The following is a 25,251-nucleotide window of genomic DNA, read 5'->3' as shown; positions in this document are numbered from 1 at the left end:
AGAGCCTGAAACCTTCAGCAAATTTGCTAGGGTCTTCAGAGAATCAGCTCAGTTTCTGTTTGCACTGGGCTAAATCCATTAAAGAGAGAGGTATGTGCACTCTAACTGTCCCTTCACCATTTGCTACTTCGCTAAGGGCATGTATTTCCTGCTCCCGGGTGACAGGAGCTGTATCTGCTGTCCTACACCACAGCCACAGCAACGCAAGATTGGAGCCATGCCTGTGACCAGAGGGTTACTCCAGAGGGACTCCTTCCTGAGATAATGGAGGATATAAAGGGACACAGGGAGGTGAAGTTTGGGGTGAGTCAGAGGGATCTGGAGACGTAGATGGTTCCAGAAAAGTAGGTGAGGCTTGGTTTCCCCCCTGAGAGTTGGGGGAAGTTAGAAGGGGATTATCTAAAATCTCACAAGGGGTTTCCATCGTGGCTCAGGGGTTAATGAACACGACTAGTAACTACGAGGCCGTGGGTTCCATCCCTGGCCTCATACAGTGGGTTAAGGGTCTGGCAAGTCTGTGAACTGTGGTGTAGGTCACAGACATGACTCCAATCTTGCGTTGCTGTGGCTGTGGTGTAGGACAGCAGATACAGCTCCAATTCGACCCCTAGCCTGGGAATCTCCATATGCTGCAGGTGCAGCCCTAAAAAGGCAAAAAATAAAAATAAAAATAAAATAAAATAAATAAATTAAATGTCAGGAGAGTTTTCTGAGTCCTCAGGCTTTTGATTGCATAAAGTAGGATTTTGATAAGGGACCATGAAGGTTTAGACCTAGGGAATTTCAGCCCGCTTTTTCATCTTATGACAATAAAGATCCAATTGCAAGATGGTGTTATAATTTAGAGACCCATTTTCAGGCCATTTTTTTCCATTTCCCAGTTTGTATAAAGGCCAGATGGTGTTAGGATACTTTTTAACTTTTTCCTTTTCCAGCCCATCTATCTTAAAGAATTTCCAGTTTTTAAGGATGAATTCCAGAGGTGTTTCTGCTGGCTTAGAAGGAGATCCTCCCATACTGAGTAACCTGCAACCGAGAATAAATATTCCTCCTAGAAATGAAGTCCAACGCCCTAGAAACACTACCTAGAAGATGCCTGAAGGGTAATTAGGGTGTCCCCTGAATTCCCTCCCAGATTCTAGTTGCAGATGGGGTTTGGAGCGTCCTCTACTCCCCCATCTGTACCTGAATAGACGTCTCTGGTCGCCCTTGTCCTTAACACCTTGCTCATTCTGCCTGAGGAGGATATTCAGGACAATGCAGAGTCACTGTCATGTTCTTGGGGCATGGGGATCTGTTGTCTATAAAGCTTATGTCCTATAATAAGTTTCCCTATGCTGGGTGTATTCCTTGCATGCACTGAACATCTATAAAAGAGCATCTATAAAACAAGATATGGGCTGCATGGAAGTGACCAGCACAATAAATAGTTCATAACATCATATGGGTTGCTGAAGCCTGAAGTAAAGGGGGTCTCAGAGGTGTATAAAGGAACTCCTGGAGGAAATGGAGTTGGGTACAATGAAAAGTGGCACAGGGGTCAGGGACTGAGGGCCGCGAGGTAGAAGTACCATAAGAGAATTTTGGACATAAAATAAGGTGAGAGATTAAACAACAAAAGAACCCCAAGTCCATTTCCCAGTTCTCTTGGTGGCTGCTAAGATAAAGTTGAAAAGGACTTAAGGACTTCCTTTGATGCTGACAGCAATAACTCCTGCAGCTATGGGGCCTCAGTTTAGGAGTGAGATCCAGAAAATCCTTTCCCAAAAATGCATGAAAATATGAGATGAAAAAGAAACCTTGCTGTGCAAGCAAAGTGGGAAGGAAAGCTGCAGAAGATGACCCCATATGAGACCGAGAGAGAGAAGCAAAGAGAGAGAGACACTTTGGGCTCCTGCACGGTTGGAAATCAGGTTTCCACAAGGTCCCAAGAACGTCACCTGCCACCCAAGTGTTACTTGGATCTGCAAGACCTGGAAATTAACCCCTGCCACCCTTAAGCTTTAAGGGGAGCCGTTACACAATGAGTGGACCCAGTTTATGCCCTGTGGGTCTTAGAAAGGAAACAAGGCAGAGAGTGAGAGCAAGGAGTACTTAAGACAGCAGGAGAAAGAGTCAGGATAAAGCCAGGAGGAGGTGTCAAGCCACAGGCAGCTGAGCAAGACCTGGACTTTACATTGAACTCCCGAATTTTCAGCAATCTACCTTGAAGCTCTTGGCCAAATGATTTCAGAGAGGCAGTAATGGCTGATGGCTTGAAGCGAGATCCTAGTTTTCTGCTCAGGAATTGAACCTGGGCAGCCTGGATGAAAACAAGAAATCCTAGCCACTAGACCAGCTAGAGGCCAGAAGTAGAATTGCCCTGATTCTTACCCCCTGTTGAAAGTAAGAATGTTTCAAGGAGGCAAAGACTGTAAAAACAGGTATAAAGTTTATTGTCAGAAACACAGTACAACAATGTGGGAGAGCACAGAAACACAGTATTAGTCTATTGAGCTAAGGCAGAAGTAAAGCAGTAATACACACCCAAAGGAGAAGTGAGGGTGCAAGCACCCCCTCAGAATGAGGAGCACACCAGAAAGGTGATTTAAACTACTTATGTAGGACAATTCTTCCGGGTTTTTTCTGTCTTTGGCCAATTAACTTGTTTTATCTTTCACATCTGACCAGATCTGGGGCCCTTCCCTGATCTGCATGTGCATCTTTTGGCCAAGATGGATTCCAAAGCAAAGCATGGTGAGAAGGTAATCCAGGCTTATTGTGGCCTGGTTACCCCCTCCCTTTTTGACCCAGAGGGTCTCTCTGCGCATGTGTAGTTGGGGTCTCCCTGATCCTGAGGATGGGAAGTACGTGACCTCTTAGTTCCTTTTCGCAAGCAGAGCTCAGCCCCTCTTCTGGTCCTATCATCCCCATTGTTTAACAAGTTCACAGAAGACAGGTACCAGTTATTTGCCTTGTGCCTGCTGTTATTTCTATCTATCCTGCTGTAGTATAGATAGGTGGCTGGTTGTAAATGTCTATCCTAGAGTCCACCCATCTCCTGCCTCAGGAAGTGTAAATACAAGGTTCGTTGCAGTTGTCTATCCTGAGCCCATCTATCTCCTGCCTCACTACCATGGGCCATGGTGGTACTGGGTCCCAAACTCCAGAAGGACAGAGCTCCTTTTTTTTTGGAAACTCTCCCTACTTATTCTTCATTTGGCTGTTGATTCATAACCTTTAATATCCTTTCTTTTTTTTTTTTTTTTTTTTTTTTTCGTCTTTTTGCCATTTCTTGGGCCGATCCCGCGGCATATGGAGGTTCCCAGGCTAAGGGTCAAATTGGAGCTGTAGCCTCCGGCCTATGCCAGAGCCACAGCAACGCTGGATCCGAGCCGCATCTGCAACCTACAGCACAGCTCACGGCAACGCCGGATCATTAACCCATTGAGTGAGGCCAGGGATAGAACACGCAACCTCATCGTTCCTAGTCGGATTCATTAACCACTGCGCCACGACGGGAACGCCTAATTTTTTTTTTTTTAATATCCTTTCTAATAAATTGGTAATGTAATGAGTAAACTGGTTTCCTAAGTTACTATGCAGAATAATTGAACTCAAGGAAAGTGTTGTGGGAACTTCTAATTTATGGCTAATCAGTCAGAGCCAGGGGTAACAACCTGGAATTGCAATTGGCATTGAGGTGTGTGGGGTGGGGTCAGGGGGTATCTTGTAAGACTAAACACTTAACCTTTGGAATCTGATACCATCTTTGGGTAGAGACTGTCAGAGCTGAGTTGAATGGCAAGACACTCAGCTAGTATTGAAGAATTGCCTAGTAGTTGGAAAAAATAATTGAAATTGGTAGTCAGAATCAGAGAGAGTAAGCCTAGGACATCCAGGTGGACATGTTTTATTAACAGGTAGAAGTATAAATTTGAGAGACAGCATAGAGGTTTTAGACTGAGCCAGGGAAAGGATGAGAGCAGAAGTGAGGGAAATGCATTTGGGATGGGCTCTGAGCTGGTCAGAGCTTTACCTGCAGCTAGGACTAGATACCTTCTTTGGGACTGCTTTCCTAACTGAAGAAGCATTTTCCCCAGTTACACTTAATAGAATTTATATTATAATAAATACACACATGCACACACATGTATTTTTGGAAATTAAAATAAGACTTTTTCTAGATCAGTGTTTTCCATACTTTTGTTTAGGGAGAACTTTCTGGGTGAAGTTAAAAAGTATCTAATATGATTCTATTATTTAACTGTTAGGCACTTCAGTATATCCTAGAACCTTTGTCCTAGGCTGGTTAATGAAATGCTGAGAAAAGAATCTAAGTCTCTCAGGCTTATTTGACAAGTGAATCTTTATTCTTGGAGTGCTGATAACATCTCCTAGAACTAATGTTTTGCTGAATCATTTGGAAATTACAGATCAAGATCAGGGTACTAAACCTGCATCTGAATCAAAATGCAAATGCCTGCCCTCCACCCATGACCTGAAGAATCTGTAACAAGATCCCCCAGGCAATTCTCTCTTGCTTGTTCGCGCTAGCTTTTTTTGCCACGCCCACCGCAGGTGAAACTTCCCAGGGGCCAGAGGTAGAACCTGTGCCACAGCAGTGTTGACGCTGGATCTTTAACCCACTGGGCTACCTAGGAACTTCCCCCTCAAGTAATTCTGAATTGCCATCAGCTTTGGAAACAGCCGATATAGATCATTTTTAAGGCTCCTTATAAGACAAAGCAGTGTTTGGGAAAGGAGAATTTGAAAGAAGGTGTCAGAAGTATGTTTGGTACAAATCAAGCAAGGTAAGGGATAAGAAAATATCATTAACTGTTGACTAAGACAAGGTCATAAGGGACCTTATTACATGTTTTGGTCCCTGTAAATTGAATTCTACCCATTTCTCTAACACGTTTCTCCAACATGATTATAGCTGTTCACCCTTCCTCTTGTACAGTAAGCTACGAAGCAAGACTACGTGGTGCTATTAGAGTGCAAACCAGCACTGACCCATTTCTTCCCCTTGTGTTTCTTTCCCTCTTCCTGCTTTGCATCTCCATTTACTTGGCTGGCAGATTTTCACCCATCAGGCCTCAGCTCATACGCCATTCCTCAGAGAGGCTTTCCCTGGCCACCTGAGTAGTCTCCCCTAGTTACCATCTCATTCCAGTTTATTTCCTTTTATAGCACTTTTAGAGAAAAATATTGTAAGAGCATTTTAAAACACAACTGGGTATTCTCTCCAATGCTTCACCAACTCTTCATTTCAGTCATGTTGCTTCCAGTGCCCCACCACCCTTCACTCTGCATTGTGGATTTGTGTACAGACACCTCTCCCAAGGCTTGGGCATGGATTTCCTGGTCTCTGGGACTTGTGTCAAGTTAGGGTTAAAGATCTTTCAGGCTACTGATGTTTCTGCCTGCACTCACTTCCTTTAACCACAGAGGTTCTGGTTCCCCTGCAGTTTCCCATTTTCTGTGAGCCACAGAAGGGAAAAAAAAAGAACTCGTCTTTCCCTCTTTCTGCTTGATTTTCTCTCCTCTCTGTACCCCCACAGTCTCACACCCCTGGCTTCAGCCTCCTCCTGCCCAGCCAGAGAAAGCTTCAGAAGGCCTTTCTTGTCTCCCAGTAGGCTCTAGACTCAAGTGAAAACAATTTTGAATTTGCAGTCAAAAAATCCAGAAGAAAATTCTAATTACATAGAGTCTCAGCTTCCTCAACATTCTCTGTTTACCTCACAAAAGGCTTTTATATGGAAAAATAAGCACAGTAAAATGCAGAATAATATTTTTGAAATGTAACCTCCTTGTGACTTGTAAGGGTAGAAATATAATTGTTTGTTCCCATCTCAGATCTGCTGAGTTTGCCTGTTTGATTTGCATACAAAATTAAGTTGCAGCAAATTCTTCTGAGGCTGTTCAGGCGAACTATTGCCTTGGTCCCCAGAGCAGTCCCGGTTACACAAGCAAACTGCAAGATGCTTCAACACAGTGAAGCTGTTGCCTTAATTTACAGTGCTTGCTTAATCTGGCGCCAATATGAGTTTCATAACTTTTTAAATATATTCTTATTTCTTCACTAAAATTAAAAATAAATTTAGTATTTTGCTTAAGTAGAAGATGTGAACATTCCAGGGTTTGTTTACACAACTTAAATTATGCAAATGTTCAAGTACTTTTTTTTCTTTCTTTTGCACTCATCACCATCTTTTCAAGAGAAGTGAAAGTGAATCTTAAGCTTTCTTTTTAACTCTAGGATAAGATGGCTAGGGGCAAGGGAAGACCAAACTTGATTAAAATATGCCTTGCAACTTTATACATTCTTTGCATCTCATGAGTACTGGATTTAATCAGAAGTCTAATCCTAGGAATTACTTTAACAGAATGGTACTAGAAAACTAAAGAATTACTATTACATTTTAAAGAATAAGCCTTGTATGTGATTAAAAACAAAAAATGGAGTTCCCTTTGTGGTGCAGCAGAAATGAATCTGAGTCATATACATGAGGATGCAGGTTCAATCCCTGGCATTGGGGATTGGGGATCCGGCATTGCCATGAGCTGTGGTATAGGCTACAGATATGGCTGTGGCTGTGGCGTAGGCTGACAGCTGCAGCTCCGATTCAACCCCTTGCCTGGGAACTTCCATATGCCGTTGGTGTGGCCCTAAAAAAGCAAAAAAACAAAATAATAAAAAGTTGATTATTATCCAAGAGGAAAATCACCATTATCCTTTATCAATGAAAGGAACTTTTAAATGTTACTGTATTAGGGTTCCCAGAGAATCAGTACCAATGGACTACATAGATATATTTTATATATACACATATATATATATTTATTTATTATACCAATTGGTTTATGTGGTTATGGAGGCCAAGAAGTCCCACCATCTGCTGATCTGCCAAATGTAAGTTAGAGAACCAGGCCAGCCTGTGGTGTAATTCAGTCCAAATGCCTCAGTGGAAGGGGAAGAGGGGCAGTGGTATTTGACTCTGCGTCTGAATGCCCAAATATCCAAGGGCAAAAGATGGATGTCTTGGAGTTCCTGTCAAGGCGCAGCGGAAACAAATCCAACTGGGGACCATGAGGTTGCGGGTTTGACCCCTGGCCTCACTCAGTCGGCTAAGGATCCAGTGTTACCATGAGCTGTGGTGTAGGTGCAGACTCAGCTCTGATTCCACGTTGCTGTGGTTGTGGTGTAGGCCAGCGACTGTAGCTCTGATTTAACCCCTATATAGGTGGGTGCAGCCCTAAAAAGAAAAAAAGAAAAAAAAGATGGATGTCTCGGCCCAATCATGGAGAGAGTTTGCCCTTCCTCCCCTTTCCCTTTTTGTCCTGTTTAGGCCCTCAATGCATTGAATGATACCCACCTGCATTAGCAAGGGAGAGCTTTACCTAGTCTACTGATTCAAATGCTCATCTCTTCCAGGGGCCCTTCACTGACACAACCAGAAATAATATTTTGACTGCTATCTGGCCAGAAATGTCTCCTTTAGAAAAAGAGGCCATTTGGAATGAGACCTTTAACCCAGAAGAGATGACAGATACCACCAGTCAGGTACTCCCTGCTACCTTGAACTGGAGACACAGAGAATAATTAACCAATGGGATTTTGAGGGAGCAAAACCTTGAGTAACCAGCAACCCCTTGGAGAAGTGGAGACAAAGGAGTGGCACTTGTCTTCCTCCAACCACATCCTCTTTGGCTTATTTTTAAATTTATTTTTGCTTTTTCAGACACCTTGAGGGGTAGGGAGGTGTCAGAGTATGTTGATTGATTTATAACTTTGGAAATGGTAGCTGCAGCAGCAGGAAAGGAGTTGAGTCACATGAATGGCTAAGAACAGAATAGGGATTGATGAGATGAGCAGATAACCTATATGCCAGAGCATCCCTGCTCCAGTCTGGAATGATTTTCCAGGTTTGGAAGGCGGTCTGATCTCTAGGAGGCTGAGAGACCTGCAGATTCCTATCTTTCTAAGTAGAACTGGGGGAGTCCCTGTTTGAAGTCTCATTACCTGACTGAGATCCTGTCTTCCTCAATTCCCCAGTTTTCTTGAAACAAATACTTCACAACTTTTTCTTTATAATTTATAATGAGCAATAGAAATTAACTTTAGTTTTTGCCATGGTGAGTGTTTATCAACCAAGAAAACAAACAAGAAACTCTTAGCACTCAAGATCACTTTTTTCTTTCTTTTTTTTTTTTAAGAAAAGTGCTGTGTTTTAGGTGATAATGTAAAAAAAAAATTTTTTTTTTTTTGTCTTTTTGCTATTTCTTGGGCCGCTCCCGTGGCATATGGAGGTTCCCAGGCTAGGGGTCGAATAGGAGCTGTAGCCACTGGCCTACACCAGAGCCACAGCAATGCGGGATCCGAGCCGCGTCTGCGACCTACACCACAGCTCACGGCAACGCCGGATCGTTAACCCACTGAGCAAGAGCAGGGACAGAACCCGCAACCTCATGATTCCTAGTCAGATTCGTTAACCACTGTGCCACGATGGGAACTCCTAAAAAAAATGTTTAATCCTATCTTCTGTTGTAATCACTAATGCAGTTAAGTGTGCTCTTTATCAATGGGATAAAGTTAACCACAGATGAGACACTTTTAGGAGTTTCCCTTGTCAAAATGTGACCCCTTAAAGTTCTGAATGTTTGTAATGCATAAAACCAGTTTCGTTGATGTTTAGAAGGGAAGGTATGGAAGAATTTTATGTAACTGGTTACAGAGCCTATTTTTATTTTTATTCTTTTTATGGCCATACCTGTGGCATATGGAAATTCCCAGGCTGGGGTCAAATCGGCCACAGCAATGCAGATCTGAGCCCCACCTCTGACCTCTGCTGCAGCTTGTGGCAATGCTGGATCCTTAATCCACTGAGCCAGACCAGGAATCAAACCCACATCCTCATAGAGACAATCAGGTTCTTAGCCTGCTGAGCCACAACAGGAACTCCACAGAGCCTATTTTTATATATCACGTTTCAAGTTTGTTATTTGTGCTAATAGGTGTGTGACAATTGTGTGTGTGTGTATGAATTGTTACAAAGATAAGCATTCTATTAGTCAAAGTACTCATATCTTAAGTTTATGTAATATGATAGAACTACAATATTAATAACAGTGCAATTTAACATATATTGCAGTGACTGTCTTACTGAGGGTGACTCCCAGAATACAGGCATACCTCATTTTATTGTGCTTTTTTACAAATTGATGGTTTGTGGTAAACACATCAAGTCTGTTGGAGCCATTTTTTCCAATAGCATTTGCTCACTTTGTGTCTCTATCACATTCTGGTAATTCTTTCAATATTTCAAACTTTTTATTTTTTATTTTTTTTGTTTGTTTAGGGCCACAGCCAGGGCATTCGGAAGTTCCCAGGCTAGGGGTCGAATTGGAGCCTGCACCACAGTCACGGTAATGCCAGATCCAAACCACATCTGTGACCTACACTGCAGCTTGTAGAAACGCCAGATCCTTAACCCACTGACTGAGGCCAGGGATCAAACTGGAATCCTCATGGATAGATACTAGTCAGATTCTTAACATGTTGAGCCTCAACAGAAACTCTGATATTTTCACATTCTGGCATTACTATATTTTACTGTATTACTTTATATAGCATGTGATGTTTGCTTATTGTTGCTACACACTAAACAAAAAGCCTGAATGCTTAAATAACCCGGCAAATCCTTGCAATAAACTTTGTTTTTAGCTTAGTTTGTTTTTTTAATTGTGTTTGTTTGTTGGCTTGTTTTTTTAGTTTCTGTTTGTTCATTTTTTGGCTTTTATTTGTAAAACTTAATGTAAATACCTTATTGCTGCCTGAAAAAGTACAAGGTTCTTTAACTTAACATTCATCCTGTTTTATCCCCTCCCCCATCCTTTTGACCATTACCTGCTAACTTGGTTACTCCTTTCCATTCCTGAAGTCTGTAGCACCTGGCTCTCAGTCTTCATCCCTAATTCTGGTCATTAACCTAATCTATTTAGTGTTCACTAAATGACTGTTCAATATCTTGACCTTCTCACCCAGTTAACCTCATTGTAACTGACTTCAACGCAGCACAGTCACCTTATCATTAAAATCATACCCAACTCAAGTTTTGTCTGCTTCTGCCCCCACTCCTCTTCCCACATCAAAACCACTAATGTAGGAGTTCCCGTTGTGGTGCAGTGGTAAACGAATCCGACTAGGAACCATGAGGTTACGGGTTCGATCCCTGGCCTTGCTCAGTGGGTTAAGGATCCAGCGTTGCAGTGAGCTGTGGTGTAGGTCACAGACGTAGCTCGGATCTGGTGTGGCTGTGGCTGTGGCGTAGGCTGGTGGCTACAGCTCCAATTGGACCCCTAGCCTGAGAACCTCCTTATGCTATGGGAGTGGCCCTAGAAAAGGAAAAAAAAAAAAAAAAAGACAAAAAAACCCCCAAACCTCTAACGTAGACACCAGTTTGGGATGCAGTATCCTATTATTTTAGCGTCTTTTTTAGGTTGGTTGTTGGTTATCTTCAAGCCACTTATCTTCTCTCTTCACTTTCTATGTTGATAAGCTCAACTACCACGGTGGTTTAAATATAACCATGTGACAACAATCCCAAAATTTATACCTCCAATCCAGACCTTTCTTTTGAGCTCCAGACTTGTATGTTCAGTTGTTTTCTCAACATATCTTCTGAAATAGCTCTGTTTAATTAATAAACAGAAATCTCTTTAATATGGAGTTGGGAAGGCAGAAGGGAAAGTTTTCACATCCTTCCACTGGCCATCAATTGCAGGACCAGCAGGAAGAAAGGTACCCTTGAACAACACAGATTTGAACTGCACAAGTTCACTTACATGTAGATTTTTTTTCAATAAATATGTACAATCATTACTACAAAGTTAGTGGAATCTGTGAATGCAAAACTCACAGATGGGAAGAGCTGACTGTAGTTACATTTGGATTTTCAACTGGGCTGAAGGTTGTTACCCCTAACCCCCTGTATTGTTCAAGAATCACCTGCGCTTTATTATTCAGCAGGAGAAAGGAAGACTTTCTCCTTGCTCAGCCAATGAGAGACTGTCACAACTCAGCCAATGAAAAGCAGCTTCACTTGGAACTCCCAGTTCCCTCCAATAGATTCTGTTCACAACAGCCCCTCACAACCCTCCCTTCTGCTCCATAAAAGAACGTTCCTCTTTATTCTCCAGAACTGCCTGTGGTTCTCCATAGATTGCATGTCCTGAACTGCAATTCTTTACCATTCCCGAATAAACCCATTTTGCTGATAAAATAACTGATTGTTGGAGTTCCTCTTGTGGTGCAGCGGAAATGAATCTGACTAGGAACCATGAGGTTGCAGGTTTGATCCCTGGCCTCGCTCAGTGGGTTAAGGATCCTGCGTTGCTGTGAGCTGTGGTTGTAGGTCGAAGACATGACTCGGATCTGGCCTTGATGTGGCTCTGGTGTAGGCCAGCAGCTGTAGCTCTGATTAGACCCCTAGCCTGGGAACTTCAATATGCCATGGGTATGGCCCTAAAAAGCCAAAAAAAAAAAAAAAAGAAAAAAAAGAAAAACTGATTGTTTTATGGTTTTAGGTCAACAGCTCACAAGCACCTCAAAGTATTCAAAACTGATATTCTCCTCTTCCTCCCGAAATCTGTTCCCTACTAATCTTTCTCACCTTAATAAGTGGTTCCCCTGTTCACCTGGTTGCTCAGCCCAGAAACATGAATGTCACTTTTGACAGTTCTATTTTCTTCATTCCCAACTTTAATCCATCATCAAATGTAGTGCCCTCTAAATCCTTTGATATGTCTCTCCATCTTTACTACCCTTTCCCCAGTCTAAGCCATCAAGCTTTGCCTAGACTTGAGCAATACCCTTTTAACTGTCCTCCCTTTATCCACTTTTGCCATTTCCAATCCATTCCTCACATAATATCTGGAGTATGTAACTCCCCTACTAAAATTTTCATTGCCCTTAGAAAAAGTTCCCAAAGTTTATCATTGCTTTAAAGGCTTCCTATGATATAGCTTTTGTTGATCCCTCAATAACAATTGGCACTGCTAGTAATATGGAAGAGCTTTAAAAATTAAAAACAAAAGCAGAAAAACTGGTTTTCTGACTTAAAAAAAGCCCACAAATTTCCTTATAAAAGGAAATTATTTTCCCAAGATGCAGACATTCCTTTCTTCAATACCACTCAGAACAGTTCGTTCTAATATGTTCTGCTATATATTAATCTCTTACTTTGACTTACTATGTCAAATATTGTGAAATTAGGAAAACTTTCTAAAATAAGCCCACTCAGCTAAGAAGCGGTTGGTATATAAACTCATAGTAGCAATCACATGCACACATCTTTAGAATCTAGACCTTCTCTGGAGGCATTAAGACTTGGGTTAAAAATAACTATTAATAGCTTGACATTATAATATGCCTTAAATTCATACTTTAGTCATGAGATAAGCAGTGTAGCAGATTGACACACAAAGAAGAATGGAGTAGTAGTCTCTATTTCCTCCTTTTATCTATTGTTTTAATATGTTTACCATCCAATCTTATACATATAGGAAAACAATCTCATTCGTGCCATTTATTTTGCACTTACCACATTGCATTGTAGGCTTATATTTTTATATATTGAAGTCTAGCTTTTCACAACCTGAATGTAAGTTACTTTAGGACATGGATTATGTTCTGCAGTATAAAATTCTCTCCTCTCTACCTCTCTGTTTGCACAGTGTCACACCTGATTCTGGTGAGTTCCTGATTTTGCTCTATTACTCTCCTCATTTAACGTCATCTGCAAAATTAGGAGTTCCCGTCATGGCGCAGTGGTTAACGAATCTGACTAGGAACCATGAGGTTGTGGGTTAGGTCCCTGCCCTTGCTCAGGGGGTTAACGATCCGGCGTTGCCGTGAGTGGTGGTGTAGGTTGCAGATGCGGCTCAGATCCAGCGTTGCTGTGGCGCTGGGGTAGGCCGGTGACTGCAGCTCCGATTCATCCCCTAGCCTGGGAACCTCCATATGCCGCGGGAGCGGCCCAAGAAATAGCAAAAAAAAAAAAAAAAAAAAAAAAAAAGATAAAGTCATCTGCAAAATTAGTCCTACTGTATTCCCAGGGCTAATCTTACTGAGGCAAGACTTTATAGATTAAAGTCTTCTCAAATCAGTAGTTTGGGGTTCATGCTCAAGACTATACCAACCCTGGTGAGATGTTCTAAGTTTGATGACTGGTCTCCCACCACCAATCTGTAGCCCTAACATGCCCTTGTGTGCAAAACCCACCTTTAATTCTATTGCTGTTCTCCTGTTCCTAATCAGATAACTTTCTGTAATACCTCAGTCCACTCCCAGGAAAGGGGGAAAAGGCAAGTCGAGATTTGGCTTTCTCCCTCAGGGATACTCTGGAATGTAAATTATACCTCAGGTTGTTCTGACCTGCGGCTAGGGAGCTGGGTTCTCTTAGGACATCATCTGATAACCATTGGTTAAAAGCTGTTTCACAGCAACCATGGTAGCACAAGAGCAGTCCCCCAAAGAATGGCAGCAGGTTCTATGCAGTGGAGGCAATAAAACATCGAAGCACAGAAATAGTTAAAACAATCTGAGGGTATCTGGTCAGAGCACTTACAGTGTCTGCTACAGCCTTATCCATCAAAAGCAGCTTACCAGAGAAAAGTACAGATGATTGAGTTCCCTACCACACAGCCTAGGATCATGGTTAAGGATCATCTAATATCCTCCTGCAACAGATGCAGCTAAAGTCACAGGAAGATGAAGACCAGGTGACATGAGCATGGAACCGTCTGTTACATGGAGGCAGCCCAGGAACAATGCCAGAGCTAAACATTGGGAGAGGTTTGATGCGATAGAAAGCAGCAGAGATGATAAAGGCCAAAGTCAAAAGACAGAGGAAAATGGCAGAGTAAACATTTCTGTATGCACATGAATCACTGTGGGACCCTCAAAAAACCAAGAGGAAGGAATTTGGGCAAGTACTCCTGCAATTCTTTGGATTAGACCTGAGTTAGAGTACAGTCTTATTGTAGACTGGTGTGGCATGGGGAAATGCAAACGACAGATTTCCTTTTCTACTGTCCTGTTATTCTACTGTTACCGAGTCCAAATAAGAGTTAAAAGTATTATCAGACATTAAAGGTAAAAAAATCAAATATGTTGGATCTATGCTTTCACTTACTGCTAGCAAATCCATTCGTTGCGTTTCATCTTTCCAGGTCAAGAATCTGCCTTAATTTTTACTCATACCCCATAATTTACATTTGTCATATAGGGAGATTTTTTTTAAGAGAGAAATTTGTCTAATATTCTTTATACATGTTGTTTTCTAGATCATGAAAGAAATCATATTTACTAATTCATTCCATAAATACTGTTTGAATTAGATACCACATTAAATGGATTAAAAAGATAAAAAAGAAACAGTCCTGTGGTGAAAGAGAATCAACATGTGTGGGAATAAGTGAACACTAGATTCAGGTTATATATGCATTCCAATAACAATATTTTAAGCACTTATGTGCCAGACTCTAGTTAAGTCAGAGTTAAGACAGCTAGTTAAGACAGGCTATATTGTCAAGGAGTGGATTAATATTATAATATGATTATAGCTAACACTTATTGAAACCTCTGCTAATGCAAGTGCTGGGTGCTAAGCACTTTGCCTATATTATTCATTAAATCCTCTAAACGACCCTATGAAGGAGGTACCATTGTTATGCCCAATATATAGATGAAGAAATTGAGGCTTCCAGAGTAAGTTGCTCAGTTAACTAGGGCTAGAACCAAGATCAAACTACAGGATTTACTGATTATAAAGTCTGTACACCTTGCCACTAGAGTACATGGCAAAACTCCATGGAGAAATGTTCTATAGGGCCCTAGAGGAAGAAATCACTAGCTTTAGCTAAAGGATTCAATGTAGGATTCTTAATGAAAAGAGTGTTTTTTTTCTTTTTCTTCATCATAAAATAACTGATTATCAAAAATACCAGAGCAATTCTACTTGCATTCATATAATGGTCTTTCCATATGTATACCTATTTTGTGTGATGGCTTGAAATCTTCCCAGAATTCCTATGTTATGTGAATTGTGTAATTCCTTTTAATTATATCAAGAGAGTGATACTGGGAGGTTTTTGAAAGTATTATCAGAAATTATGCATAATTGCTGGTTGTGTCACTTTGGGGAACCACATGTAAAGTATTACCAAGGTTACAATAATAAACAGAGTCTGACTCAAATTATTCTGGAGTAAGAAAGCACGCTAACCAAGCAGCACATTTACTGAGTACCCACTGTGTACAAATTATCGATATTGGGTATTGCTGAGTAAACAGAAAACAAAAGGAAAGAAAGAAAGAAAAAAATCCCTTGAAACGTTATTTATGAAATAGGTGATAGTGAATATAACGGATGAGATAGGAGCGCAATTGCCTTCATTAAGTTTTGTTTGGTGGAGAGTGCCTAGGTTTTAGAGAGAGAGAGAAAGGTCTCAAAGTGGGAAGAATAAAGGATACAGGATATGATGCTTGGGTTCTAATCCCAATTTCACCACCTACGTGCAACCTTGGGCAAATTCTGCTCCTGTAAAATGTGCGTAATAATACTGATAAATACTTTGCTTCATGAAGCTCAGTGAGAAATCAATGAAGAAATGACTTGTAAACTGTAAAAGAGTAAATGTTATTTACATCCAGTGAGGTCTCTGACCAAACCGTGTGGTTTATTCTTTATCACCTTTTCTCTGCATGAGTCAGCAAGCTTCTGCTTCCTATTCTCTCCTCAAATGGACTATGAGCTTTTTAGTAGCATGGCTTCTATTTGCTTTCCAAATGCAAGAAACTATGATTTGCATACCATGACCATTCCGTAAATTACTTTAAATAATAGAGTTTTGCATAGACACACATTTGAGTTCTTTAAGGTAATTTCACATGTGTCATTTACTTTCAGCTGTCAGATTCATCTTGCTAGACATATTTTTGATGATGTCATGTCACTATTCAAAAGTTGTCAACGGTGTCTCATTTTCTACTGTAATGTCTTTTTAATTGAGATATAATTGACATGTAACATTGTATTAGTTTTAGGTGTACGACATAATGATTAAAGTCTTAAACTCTATCTGAACTCCAAGACCTTGCTACCCAATCTGTAGTCTCCAGACCAGTAGTGCTGGCGTCATCTGGGAGCTTGTTAGAAATGCACTTCCCGTGGTGGCTCATGGGGTTAGGAACCCAACTAGTATTCATGAGGATGCAGGTTTGATTCCTGGCCTCACTCTGTGGGTTAACAATCTGTCCTTGTTGCCAGCGGTGGCATTAGGTCTCAGACGTGGCTTGGATTTGGCATTGCTGTGGCTGTGGCATAGGCCAGCAGCTGCAGCTCCTATTGGACCCCTAGCGTTGGAACTTCCATAACTTTGTGTTCCCATGCAATAGTACAGGGACTTCCCTAACTCAATACATGTTTAAAGAACAGACGATGAGTTTCTTCAAAACTGAGGTTTCTCTAGTTTTTGTTTAACATGGCGTATCTTCAGAGACTAACACAATACCCCCACACAATAAAGGACCAATAAACATTTTTTAACGAATATATCCCGAACATTTTCCAATTATGTTCCAGGTTGTATGTGCATTTTTAATGACAGCTGAATATTTTTCTCTTAATTTTTAAAACCAGAATATTTAAAAGCTTCTATTTATGCACTTTTTCACATTTTAGCCGGCATTGTTCAGGACTTGATGGGAACATAATCAAGGGCTCAGGATGTACTCGTCGCAGACTGGGTCCATATGGTCACTGGTGGGGAGAGAATCCTAAACTCATGATGCTGACAAGCCTGCAGCAGGCGGCAGCAAGCAACTGCTTCCCACTCCCGGCCGCCGAGAGATCTGCGCACGCGCATAGCCGTGCTTGGGCTCCGCCGGCCGGGAGGAGGGAGGCGGGGCTGCGGGGCGCGTGCGCGACGGCCTGGGCTGCGGCCCCTCCCTTGGCGGGGGCGCGCGGCGCGGAGGACCGCACGGGAAGGGGGAAGTCAGGTGGCTGCCACCGCTGCCGCCGCGCCGCGATCTGTCGCCGGAAGGAAAATGGCGGATTTGGAAGAGCAGTTGTCTGATGAGGAGAAGGTAAGGGCCGCGGAGGCGGCGGAACCCGTCGGTCGCGGAGCCAGCAGAGCCCCTTGGTCTCAGCCCAGAGTCTGGCAGCCGAGGAAGGGCATTGGTCGGTGCCCTCGGCTGCTCTTCCTTCCCATCCTTGCTGCGCCCAAGTGCCTGCTCCTGTCAGTCACCCGAGGCCCGGCGCGGGGGCAGGTCTCAGCCGGGCCTGCTCGCTCCGCTCCTTGTAGGGTGTGTGCTCCGAAAATAGGAAGCGGGAGCTGGGCGGCGGCGCCGCCTGGCGCGGCGGGCGGGGGTGGGGGGCGCGGAGGGCGGCGGCCGCGGGGGACCCTCTCCCCGCGCCAGGGCCGCGGGGCCCTGCGCTGGGGTCTGCGGACTGCGGAGGGGTCTGGGTCCCCTCCCGGGAGCGGCTCAAGGGTAGTAGCCAGCCCGAAGGCCTGGCCGAAGAGTGTGGCTGGGGTGAGGGGGAAGGAGGGGGAAATCGCTTAGAAAGCAGACCTTCACTTCTCGCTTCTACTCCCTCCTCCCGCAAGCAAATTGTGTTCTTTCCTGGGTTCTCCGTTTCTCGCTTTTACCGGTGGAAATCTCTCTCCCTTTTTTTTTTCTTGTTTTCTTTTTCCAGTTTTAGCTGTAGGCTTTGCAGTTCCCACATTCCCCTGAAGACAACGAAGTTGCTCCCAAAAAGAAAGCCCACCCCCCCCCGCCCCAGTTGTTTGCCGCGCCTGCTGGCAGCAGCCCCCCTGGGGACAGATTTGGTGGCGCCCCATAGTCCTGCTAGGACTTCTTCCGAAAAGGGGAGGTTGTGCAACTCCTTTTACTGTATCTTAGATGCTGTGACAGCATTGGAACTGGATGAACGACTTAAGTTCTGAGGCATTTGAAGTCAGAAATCTGATCATTGAACTGGTTCTCTTATTGGCGGTTTCCTTTGGCCACTCTGAGGCCCCATTCCCTAGTGTGGTGGTGGTGGGGGGTACCCTACTAATTTTGAGTATTTCCTGGAAAGGACCTTGATGTTTCTCAAACTTGGAAGTAACTGACGTAACTGTGAATAAAATCGAGTGTTCGAAGTTTTCACTCTTAATTTAACAAGGCTCATTTTCTTTTTTTAAGTTCCCAAGCATTACAGCCATGTCTGAAACACAAAAACATACTGGTGTTTAAGAAATCCTCTTGTAAGTCTAAGGATATTTTCGGTTGGAACACTCTGATCCAAGTGTTTTTCTATCTTGTGTGCTTGCACCGAAATGTGATGTTCCACCTTCTTCCCAGTGTGAATGTGCAGCAGTCAGCCTTATCTTCGATTTCGGAAATCTTTCTTCCCTCTGTGCTCTTTGGTGAAAGTGATAATAAAACGACAAAATGGGGAGAGCCAAGATTTTCCATATTCCACAGGTCTGGTAGGCAGACCCCTATATACACAAAAGTTGCTGTGCAGTATTCACATGTGTAGTATTGGTAAATAACCATAAGTAACTAACTGAAAATGTATGCCGACGGGCACACACATTTAAAATTAAGTAGTGCTAGGAAGTTTTTTAAAGGGATTGTCATGTTTTTATTGTTTTTATTCTGCTGTTTGTAAGTAGTGATTAGTAGCTCAAGTGGCTAGAAATTTAGCTGAGGAGCGAGTACTCAGTGTGGGAGTTAATATAGACCTGCCAATGTACTGTAAAGGCCTGAAATAGCGAATTTTTTTCAAAATGAAATAACAAGATTTCTTATTATCAAGCACTTGCGGGCCACTAGCTTCCATAAAGGTGTGCGTGGGTGTTGGGGGGGAGGTGTCTTATTCTCTATGCTTGCCCAATACTATGTTTTAAGAGTAAGTGAAAGAAAATTCTAATTTGAAGGAATTTGGTGCTTTTGTTTTTATTTCCAATTTTGTAAGACGATTCTGTAGATATTTTACACATGGATTTCGAATTACTTTTTTTAGTAATTTAAGATAAATATTAACCAAACTGTGGGACTACATTCAAGTAACTGGTAAACTAACATTCTTGTTAATTCAGTTATTTAAATGTTCTTTTTTTGTTTGTTTTTGTTTTTTTGTTTTTTGTCTTTTTGCTATTTCTTGGGCCACTCCCGCGGCATATGGAGGTTCCCAGGCTAGGGGTCGAATCGGAGCTGTAGTCACTGGCCTACCCAGAGCCACAGCAACGTGGGATCTGAGCCGCGTCTGCAACCTACACCACAGCTCACGGCAACGCCGGATCGTTAACCCCCTGAGCAAGGGCAGGGACCGAACCCGCAACCTCATGGTTCCTAGTCGGATTCATTAACCACCACTGCGCCACCATGGGAACTCCTAAATGTTCTTTTTAATCTTTTGGGAGGAGGACCTTGGATATAGAATCAGAAATTGGATTTAAAAGTGATATTTTTACACTAATATTTAAATCATGGTACTTTTTCTGTAACCTTGTTTGTAGTTGTTAAAAATAAGATTTAAATACTTTTAGGCTCTTGAAATTCCATTACTGATTGCAGATATAAGGAATGGAAGCTGTTAAGACTTATGTAGCACCACACTTGTATATATATGTCTGGCTCAGCTAGACCATATGTTAGTTAATTTGTTGTGAGTTTGAGATAGGTTTTATTACTACCATTTCACAAATAAGTAAAATAAGGTTTCAGAAGTTTTAAACAGTTCACAGAAGGACACCTAAATAGGAAGTGGCAAAGGTGGTATTTAAACCTGGGTTTGTCTGAATCCAAAGTTGATACTCTCATGACATTATGCTTCCTTAACAATTAATGATAATGGAGTTCCCATTGTGGCTCAGTGCAAATGAATCTGACTAGTGTCCATGAGGACCCAGGTTCAATACCTATCCTTGCTCAATGGATGAAGGATCTGGCATTGCCATGAGCTGTGGTGTAGATTACAGAGGCGGCTCGGATCTGGCGTTGTTGTGGCTATGGTGTAAGCCAGAGGCTATGGTGTAGGCCAGTGACTACAGCTCTGATTTGATCCCTAGTCTAGGGAACATCCATATGTGGCAGGTGTGGCCCTAAAAAGACAAAAAAAAAAAAGATAGAACCATTTTTTGGGTTTATCTTTTTTTTTTTTTTTTTTTTTTGGTCTTTTTGCCATTTCTTGGGCTGCTTCCTGGGGCATATGGAGGTTCTCAGGCTGGGGGTCTAATCGGAACTGCAGCCACCGGCCTACGCCACAGCCACAGCCACACCAGATCCGAGCCACGACTGCGACCTACACCGCAGCTCACTGCAATGCCGGATCCTTAACCCACTGAGCAAGGCCAGGGATCGAACCCGCAACCTCATAGTTCCTAGTCGGATTCATTAACCACTGCACCACAACAGGAACTCCTGGGTTTATCTGTTTTTAATTTGACAGTTTAACTTGAAAAAGAAAAAACTTTTTTTTTTTAATAAAAGCCTTAAATACCAAATATTAGATAGCGTTGGGTTTTAAATTTAAATTTTGGTCATTTTAGAATAAAGTTTATTATTTTTTGACACATTTAAAAGTTTTATGCTGCTGGTTTAGTTTCATATATGCTCTGTGGTAGGAAGCATTTTTTAAATTAATATGGAATAATATATTTGCTTTTTTTTTTTTTTTCAATCGTGTATAGTTGTTTTTTTGAGGAGACCACTATGAAATGTGGTAACTTTTGCATCTTTGGCCACTGGGTTCATAGGAAATAAAATTATCTGAAAAAGCACAGTGAAGTTCTTCAAAGTTATTCATTTGTTGCCATGTGTCCTGCAGAACTTTTTACATAGTTTCAGAAACTCTAGGGCAGAACAGTTCATGGTTTCATTCCTGGGTCAGCTGTATTGTACATTGTACTGTAAAGCATTTTTGTGATTTTGAAATTTTTTATATGGAATTGTGGTGTAAGGCTGAAATGAGAAGAACTATTCCCAGACCCCTCTCTAGATGAGAAGACCAGGAAGTCACTCCAAGCTGTGGAAGGAAGACACTTAGTTATTCGTTGGAAAGAATCATCCCCACCCTGAACCCCTCCCACCTTACCCCAGTGAGTAGTGATCTACTCCCATAGCCCATAGCATCAACTTTGTGTCTTTGTAGATGTTTCTCAAGTACATAGTTCAGCCCTGCTTTCCTCTTGAGCACAGAAATTCATTTTTAACTGCTGGTCCTTTTCACAGAAGACAGTTAATGAAATATGTTCAAGAGGAACCTGCCTAAAAGTAAATTAAAAAGCTCCCCTTCCCTCCTCCCACACAAAGCAGGCTAGATAACCATCTCTTGATGCTCATTTTTCTCTTTATGACTCTGTTCCCATTTTTTCCAGTTATTCCACGTTTTTAACTTCAGCTCTATTTTAACTTTTTTCTTGTGCTCTCTGTACCTTACAATTTCCAGATCTTGTCACTTCCATCAAAATATGACTTATACAGATTATTTCTTGCTTGAAAAGTTAATCCATTTATATTAATATTTGATTTATTACTCTTAGAGCAGACTGTTAACAGTTGTATTTATGTTATGAACTACTCTTGTTTAGTAACAAATTTACTGTACCAACAGAATGCAAATTGATTGTGTTTGTTCTGTGAATAAAGCTAAGGGAGGAAAAGTAGGGTTAGAAGAACGTCTCATATCTATTTTATTTGCCACTGCTGGGCTTTTATTATAAACTTTCTAGACTAATCTCCCCAACTTCCTGACATTTTTCTACTTCCAAAGTTTTGATTGCTGGGTTCTCCATTGCCTTTACAAGGAAGCCCAACTTTTGAGAGTTGTGTTCATGTCCTTGTGTTTCATTCTAACCTAAATAGCTCTGGTATTTCCAGTATGTACTGTTACTTAGTCATGGATGCTAGTCCATGCCTAGTACCTCAAGTAAATTATTTACTGCCTCAGGCTCAGTTTCCTCTAAAATGTGGGGATAGAATAGAGAGTATATTCTCCATTAAGTTTCTATAAGTGTAAATGGTACCTGGCATGTAGTAACACAATAAGTTGTAGTTATTTTTCTCTGCTCATGGCTTATCTGGTTTGAACATTGGTATGTTCTTTGATCTGTCCCCTTTTCTGAAAGATGAAAATATTACTTTAAGATTTAGCTCAGATCACTAGCTAGATGTCTAGTTTTCTCTCTCTTCTGAATGCTGTAACACATCACTGGTATTCAATTCCGTTTTGGTTTTTTTTTTTTGTCTTTTTTGCTATTTCTTGTGCCGCTCCCGCGGCATATGGAGGTTCCGAGGCCGGGGGTCGAATCGGAGCTGTAGCCACTGGCCTACACCAGAGCCACAGCAACGTGAGATCTGAGCTGCGTCGGCAACCTACACCACAGCTCACGGCAACACCGGATCATTAACCCCCTGAGCAAGGGCAGGGACCGAACCCGCAACCTCATGGTTCCTAGTCGGATTCGTTAACCACTGCGCCACGACGGGAACTCCAATTCGGTTTTGCATAGTCGTTACTTGTTTACCTTTTTTTCCTGTATTCTATTGGAATTCCTTAGTGCAAAAATAATGTCATCTTCAGCACCTGTCAGTACAATATATGTGATGAATACAGTGGTTTAATGAGTGAACGAAAAAAAGTCATGAATTCACAAAATAAAGAAAAATAACAATTTTATGGAGTTCCCGTCGTGGCGCAGTGGTTAATGAATCTGACTAGGAACTATGAGGTTGCGGATTTGATCCCTGGCCTTGCTCAGTGGGTTAAGGATCCAGCGTTGCCGTGAGCTGGGGTGTAGGTTGAAGACTCGACTCGGATCTGGTGTTGCTGTGGCTCTGGCTTAGGCCAGCAGCTACAACTCCAATTAGACCCCTAGCCTGGGAACCTCCATATGCTGTGGGAAGCGGCCCTAGAAAAGGCAAAAAGACAAAAAAAAAAGAAAGAAAAAGAACAGTTTTATAAAAGGAAGTAGCTTATAAAGGCAAATTTTTGAGGGAAAATCTAGTATGCCTATGTTTTTTTTTCTAAATAGTGCTATGGATTTTAAAGATTTAGATAAATGAAATTCCTGGTGCTCTTTGAGGTGCAGGTGGTGATACTGGCTACAGTTCAAGTCATTTACACATGCTAAATATTTATAAGCAGTTTATATTCTTCTCCCCTATATACAGTCATAATTTGGTTTCAGAAATTTTGCTTATATGTAAAAACAATGTAAGCTACCATTATATTCCATCATAATTAATGCTAAATCAGTAGTGTTTTTATTAACCAAAAAGTAAACTGAACCAGTAAGCTATTAATGTAGAAAGTATTCATTCCTAATTTCTTTTTTAGATGTGTGAGTTCTATCATTGCACCAATAAGATATAAAAATTCCTACAGCAAGCAGAAACTTGATAGCTGCTGTAACATTAGTGGCGTTTTTCAGACTTTGCTCATGAAAGCAAATTTGTTGTACGTTTTCATTGCAGTCGGGAGCCATTTCTACATAAAATAGAGCATTGAGCATTGCGTCTTAGTGTAAAAACATGGTTGATCAGCGAATATAAAGTAATTTTTAAGGTTGGCAAGCATGAGGGGACAAATTGACCTGTGGTTCTGTGCTCTGACCGAAAAGCTTACTTGCTTGAAGTGGTAATTGAATGCAGGAAATTCATGCATATCAAAGAAAATAGGGGTTTTGTAGAACCACTTACAGTTGTCAAAAAAGGAGAATTTCATAAGTTTTGTTTTTAAGGTTAGACATGAAATCTTCATATTCTCCCTCTTAAGATATTTATGTACATGTTCCACAGTGAAACTGTAGCTGAGAACTCTTCTTGCACATTTTAGTTCACAATGTTTCTACTCACAGCTAATGGAAATAATTTTTGAAAACTACCTCTGTGTTTATTTATTTACCAAATATACCATATTACATTGATTTCCACTACTCATAATTTTCCATATTTTAAGGTCTCTGAAATAAGGCTGCATTGTACAATCATGGCTGATGATAACTGGTAGCATTTTTCCTTTTGTAGTGGTCATGGAATTATGTATCTTACATTGGTAATGAATCAAGGTGTGCAAGGATATATACAATAACAAACAAAAATCTCAGCATGAGGACATTGGTGGTGGGGGCTTTGCCTGGCATCTCCCCCCATTCATTCTGTGTATGTCTGCTGTGGGTCAGCAGCAGAAGGGCCCCTGCTCACTGAAGTCATTTAGTTTCAGGCTGTTGGAGGACTTCAGTCTAAATGTAGGCCTTTGATATGGTACATGTGCACAATGCAATGTAGTGTTATTCAGCCATGAGAAAGGATATTTTGCCATTTCTGACAATATAGATGGACCTTGAGCACCTTGTGCTGAGTGAGATAACTTAAGAGAAAGACAAGTGTGGTACTATATCACATAACATGTGGAATCTTAAAAAGTCCAACTTGTTTTTAAAAAAGAACAGCAGTAAAATGGTGGTTACCAGAGAGTGAATTGTGAGGGGATAAGATTCATGGTGTTTAAGGGTACAAACCTGTAATGAGAAGTAAATAAAAAATAAAGATTGGATGCACAGTGTAATGAATGTAGACACTACTATTGTACTATGATGATGTACTGGGATAAATATTGCTTTAGTACCAGTCATATTACAGTGTATAAATGTATCAAAGTAACAGACTATACACCTTAAATTCACAAAATGTAGCATGTGAAATTATTTTTTAAAAATGTGTTTGTTTGTTTTTTATCACTGTTCCCACAGCAGTGGGCAAGAAATGCAGTGAATTCCATATTAGTTTTCAAAACTCCCCCCTCCCCTTACTGTACACACACTTAGAAACACACACTTAGATACTTACTGAACTTCTATTCAGATTTTAGTTAGCTAAAGCAAGTTTTATCTATAAACCTAATTTCAGAGGAGACAGAAGAAGAGAAATGCCATGTTTGTAAGTAGTGGTAATGACACATTAGGTCAAGTTTTAGACTCATGGAAGGTTGGTAATTTGATTACCTGTTTGGTAGACACAATGCAAAAATATAGGTACAAAGATGAATCAGACATATATAATGTATATACTCTACAAGGTCAAAAAGCAGTAAGTTCGTGGAAATTCAGAAGATGGAAAAATTAATTCTGCTTAGGAGGAGGGTGGACATCATTTGGGATACAAGCTTATTCCAGAGAGCACAACATAGGAAGAAAAAATAGGCAAGTGGG

The 25,251-nt window shown here is 41.4% G+C and overlaps 1 protein-coding gene across 1 annotated transcript in view; it reads left to right on the top strand.

Moving 5' to 3' along the window:
• Positions 1-17,095: 17,095 nt before the first annotated feature.
• CAPZA2 (capping actin protein of muscle Z-line subunit alpha 2) overlaps positions 17,096-25,251 on the top strand; it is a 48,676-nt gene continuing 40,520 nt past the window's right edge. Inside the window, 1 exon segment of the mRNA NM_001097455.1 lies at positions 17,096-17,134. Coding sequence (NP_001090924.1) covers positions 17,096-17,134 — 39 coding nt within the window.

This window comes from Sus scrofa, chromosome 18, assembly GCF_054392235.1.
Source record: "Sus scrofa isolate SSC_HxYL_T2T_F1_AM1 chromosome 18, Sscrofa_HxYL_maternal_Yorkshire_Landrace_v2.0, whole genome shotgun sequence".
Taxonomy (NCBI): Eukaryota; Metazoa; Chordata; class Mammalia; order Artiodactyla; family Suidae; genus Sus; species Sus scrofa.
Note: the sequence above shows the minus strand (reverse complement) of the source record. Positions and strands in the feature narration are given on the sequence as shown.